The 5,037-nt window shown below is 58.5% G+C and overlaps 1 protein-coding gene across 1 annotated transcript in view; it reads right to left on the bottom strand.

Annotated features, from left to right (window-relative positions):
* The window catches only part of XYLT2 (xylosyltransferase 2), a gene marked incomplete in the record, with an annotated part of 56,883 nt that overhangs the window by 6,769 nt on the left and 45,077 nt on the right, over positions 1-5,037 (bottom strand). Inside the window, 6 exon segments of the mRNA XM_027767348.1 lie at positions 1-159; positions 241-457; positions 648-728; positions 1,101-1,303; positions 1,566-1,741; positions 2,021-2,513. Of these exon segments, the coding sequence (XP_027623149.1) occupies positions 1-159; positions 241-457; positions 648-728; positions 1,101-1,303; positions 1,566-1,741; positions 2,021-2,513 (1,329 nt within the window).

Below are 5,037 nucleotides of genomic sequence, written 5' to 3'. Positions count from 1 at the left end.
CTGTGGCTTGAAGTCGTTGGGGGAGCAGCCGCACCAGTCCACGATGTGCTTGTACTGGCACTTGCAGCCCAGCTTGCGGTTCCAGTTGGTGACCCGTAGGTTGTTGTCCACGAGGCTTTCGCAGGCCAGGCTGTTCTCCAGCACGGTGTGGAAGAAGGACTGCGGGCGCAGGGAAGGGACAGTGTGAGCCGTGGGCGGCCCACCCTCGCCTCCCCGGCCCCGAGCCTGGCCAGTCCCCACCTCAGCCGGGAGCAGCGTGTACGTGTAGAACTGGCGCAGCTGCGCCACCAGCGGGTCATCCGTGTACACCACATACTCCACGAAGCTGCGCGTCAGCACAAACCAGTCAGAGCCACCGTCCACCACAATGCCCGCCGGGATCTGCCGCTCGCCCAGGCGCCACATGTGTGAGTCGCACTCATGGAAGAGCCGGTCTAAGCCCTGCTTCTTGATGAACCTATGGGTGGCAGAGGGCCCCACAGGGCAGTCCAGTCTCTCATCTGCCTGGCAACCAGCATTCCTCAATCTGTGATTGGTTGGGGGCTTTGTAACCCAGGGTGGGAGCCGTGGCACTCCCCCTGCTGTGCTCAAGGACTTGTGACAAGACCCAGGGCCAGGGTCAAGGCCTCCCGCCCCATCCTGCTCACCTAGAGTTGTCCCGGCCATGTGACTTGAGGAAATTTTTGTCTCGGTTCTTGGATAGGAATGCCACCAGTTCCTCGTTGGTCCTGGTGGGGGTGCAGGGAAGGGGCGCGTGAGGGCAGACTCCCTCCAGCACTCTACCTCATCCCGGGCCCTTCCTTTCTCACTGCACGCTGTGTGGCTCTGTGCCCTAGCCTGGCCGATGCTTGGGTGGTGGGCCTTGGGAGCCCCGAGGAAGACCTCCCCACCCCTCCTATATGCCATGGCCCCAGTGCCCAGGGGCAGACGTCCGGCTCCTCCTCTCATCTCGGCTCATCTTTCCCCACCCCTTCCCTCGAACATGGCTGGGGCCAAGGGGGTCATGTCTAGGTCGTGTGGACCCCAGCATGAGGTTTGAGGGAGGGGAAGGGTTCCATCGGGGCCCTCCACTGCCCTGTGCAGGAGCCCCGTGCCCACACCTGGTCGGGTAGTCAGTGGCGCTGAGGTTGATGAAGAAGTCCCAGGCCCAGCCGGGCACCTCCAGCAGATCTCGCATGCTCCGCAGATACATCCTCAGGAGGCTGGCCCCACCCCAGATGGTGACCATGCGCCAGGGCGTCACCCGCACATTGTCGTAGCGCTGAGCCAGCTCCACCACCTCACGATGGAGGTAGTTGGAGCGCTGCGGGGAGGAGAGACTCAGCAGACGCAGCACGGCCCCGCACCACAACCGCCTCCACGCCGGGAAAGAGCACGGGGGAGCTGGAGAGAGCACAGGCAGGGCCCGGCTCCTAACTGGCTGCAGCCCCTGACCTGGCTGCACCTCCCGCCCCTGGGCCTCAGTTTCCCTGTCTCTAGGCTACCTGAGCCAGGTCAGAGACTCTGTCTCTCTGCGGCATTCCGAGTCTCTGTCCTGCTCACCCGCGACCTCCCTCCCACAGTACCTTGTCCACGTGGATATAAAAAAAGTGCTGCTCATGGTAGACAGCCTTGAGGAGACGCTTCAGCTGGCGGATGGCGCGGCCATGAACCACCAGCATGTAGGCGATTCGTACCGAGGGGCCATCCACGGGCTGCTGGGCCCGGATCTCGTCCCACTGGATGCCGGGACTCACCTTCCCTGAGGGCAGAGGACAGGGCCTGGGTAAGGCCCTCCTAGGTCACAGAGTGGGGTGAGATGGAACAAGGGGGCTGCCTGCCTTCTAAAGGAAGAAGCCCAGACTGGGAGCCTGATGTCCCCGGGTCCCAGCTCCACCTCTGCCACTCGGTACACTTACCGCAGGGCGGTGGCCTCTCTGAGCTCTTTCTACCTCTGAGAAATGGGGTAGGGTCCAGCACACATGCCCCCCCACCCCCGCCCGTCCATGCCAAGGAGGGACTGGAGCGCCCCGTCCCTCACCAGCCAGCTGGCAGTGCCGAGGCACCACCTTGGGCATGAGGCTCCCAGCCTGGTGCAGGCACACCACGTTGGCGATCTCTTGCTGGCACTGCTTGGTGCTGGCCCGGGCCAGTGCAGACAGCGCGTCCTTGCCCACAATCTCGCACTTAGGGGTGAAGCTGTGGTCCGTGGGCTGGGGGGCGCCCTCCACACTCCCCGTGTCTCCATGTGGTGGGAAGCCAGCTGCTCCTTCCAAGGCCTCCCCCGCTGCGGCCCCGCTCAGGTTCTGGCGGCCTGGGCCTTCTGGGGGTGGGGCCGGGGGGACCCGCCGGCTGGATCTCTGCCGGCTGGTTACCGCCCGAACCACCTTGGCCACGGGCACACCCGGGCCTTCAGCACGACCCCGCCAGCGCCCATGCCTTCTGCCCGCACTGCCCCGTCGCCCTGCAGAGCTGTCTGTGTCTTTGGAGCCCTCGCCGGGGTCCAGCGGCCTTGGCTTCCTCTGCCTTCCTTTCTGTAAAAGACAAGGAGATGCAGGTCAGTGGGGCGGTCACTCACCTCCTGCTCCTTGCACTTCATCTCGGCCAGGGGCATCCTCAGACCGAGAGCTCCAGCCCACCACTTACCTAGAGAGGTCTTGTTCACCTGAGGACTCTGCACAAGCAGCACCACCAGGACGCCTCCCTGAGCGGCTGCGGCCCCACACCCCTCATTCACACCCACAGCCCGCCAGCACACTGTCCTGTTCTCGCTTTGCTCCGGGCCCAGAGAGCACTGTGTTTTTCAGCCATGCTAAAACGAATGTTCATGTGTGCCCTAGGGGAGGGTGTGCAGACCCCACAAAGGACACAAGAGGGTCCCGCCAAGACTCAGCACTCCCACCAGGACTGGCTGAGAAGGAATGCAGTTTTCAGAAGACTAATTGTCATATGAACCCAAAGCATTCTTTGGACTGTAGCAATTCCACATGAGAATCCTGAAGCCACAGTACAGTGAAGGGGTTTCCCCAGACGAAGAACAGAGGTGCAACTTGAAGCCCAGTATTGGTTGGGTCCTCTGAGAAGCGGAGGTCAAGAATTGGAGGGCAAGCGTTTTCCTCACATCACTGGCGGGGCTGGGGAATGGGCGAGTGCCGGCAGGGAGACGCAAGTGAGCCGGGCCAGCACTAACGGTGCCGCGCTGAGAAGTCCTGGCCAGCTCCGCGGGCAACTCCGGCGCAAGACTGCCGACTGGCGAGCCCTGCTGCCACTGCCATGCTTAGCCCTCGACTAGAGAGCAGGGCACGGGTTCTCTCAGCAGGGGACTGAGGCAGTGTGCCTCCAGGCTGCCTGCCGCACCCCTGCTCCCTGGCTCTGCATGCACCTCCCCAGCTCTCCCCTAAACTGGCCAGCCTGATCCTTCCTCCCTTCCCTCCACTGTCTACTTTCTTGAGCTCCTCTCTGACTGACCAAATCTGATCCATCCTTTAAGATTAGCTCTGGGGCCAGCAGTTGGTGCAGTGGTTAAGGTGCTAGACACTCACATAGCCAACCATGGTTCAAGTCCCAGACCTGGCGGCTTGAAGTTCATACCGGGTGTGTGTGCGTGCATGCTAAAATCCAAGAGAATGGAAGAGAATAAATTGCAGTGTGGCCATCCCCCTGGGTGGGGGTGATTTCTAGCTTTCTGTCTCTCTAGCAAACCCACGCACTCTATAGCAAAAACAAAGCAAAACAAAAACATCTCTCTTAAAAAAAAAGAAAGAAGAAAAGAAAGAAAGAAAGAAAGAAGAAAGAAAGAAAAGACACGGTAAACTTCACTAGTTATAATGCAATTTGATACATTTGGCATATGTGTACTCCTGTGAAGCATATCGTAGCAATCAAGATCGTGAGTCTATCCATCACCCCCAAACTTTCCTTGTGCCCATTTGTAATTCCTTCTTCCCACCTATCCATATATTGAGCAATCTTTAAATTTCTTTAATAGTTTTAATATCTTTCTTGTAGATTCCACTGGATTAGGCTGTCATAGCCACTCCATCGCCCAGGGCCCAGTGGAATAGCTGGCACACAGAACATCCAGCTGGTGTCTGGGAGCTGAGATATGGAAGGGGTATGAGAGGCACTGGGTGGACACTCTGGAGCCACCAGGGCTCTGGGCTAGCTCTTAACTCAGCAGCAGTTACCTTACGTCCCTGAGAGCACCCCTCAGCGATGACCAGCCAAACATGACCTAAGGCACGAGTCTGCAGCTGGGAATAGCGGTCCCATCCCGGCCTGACCCCTCACTGTTCCCAGGGAGCCCTTTCCAGGGGTCTTGCCCCCCGCCACTCTGCCAGCTGTGGGTCATGACTTTACAGACACTTTCTTCCTAGAAGCTCCTTCCTATTTCCCTACCTCCCTAGCTGCTCCTCAGTCCTCCTGGCACCCTGCTGTGGCTCCCAAGGTACACCCTGGAGCTTTCTTGTCCTAGCTTTTTCTTCCTTCCTTCCTTTCTTTTTTTGGAGAAGTTTTTGCTATAGGGTGTGTGCACTCGCTGGAAAGACAGAGAGACAGACAGAAAGCGAGGAACCACCCACCAGGGAGGATGGCCAGGCCACAATCCCTTCTCTTCCATTCTCCTCTCAGGATCTTGGGCACGCACACACATGTGCCCAGTGTGAGTTTTAAGCCACCTGGTATGGGACTCAAACCACGGTTGACTACATGGGATCCCAGCGACGTAGCTGTTACACCATCTGCTGATCCCATTATCCTAGCTTTTTCACTTCCTAGGTGGTCTCATTCAGTGTCAGGTTCTTTTTTTCTTTCTTTTTTTTTTTTTTTTATGAAGGGGTTTTTGGCTCAGGGAATGTGTGCTTGCCCAGAGAGAAAAAGAGAGAAACAGAGACAGTCAGAGGGAAAGTGAAAAATCACCCCCTGGGGGGATGGCCACTCCACAATCCTTTTTCTTCCATTCTACTCCCAGGATCTTGGGCATGTACACACACATGCCCAGAGTAATTTTGAAGCCACAAGGTCCGGGACTCGAACCCTGGTTGACCTTGAGGCCGCCAT

The sequence above is a fragment of the Tupaia chinensis genome, unplaced genomic scaffold (genome assembly GCF_000334495.1).
Source record: "Tupaia chinensis unplaced genomic scaffold, TupChi_1.0 Scaffold144171_2, whole genome shotgun sequence".
NCBI classification, from domain to species: domain Eukaryota; kingdom Metazoa; phylum Chordata; class Mammalia; order Scandentia; family Tupaiidae; genus Tupaia; species Tupaia belangeri.
This window is presented reverse-complemented; position numbering and strand designations above follow the sequence as displayed.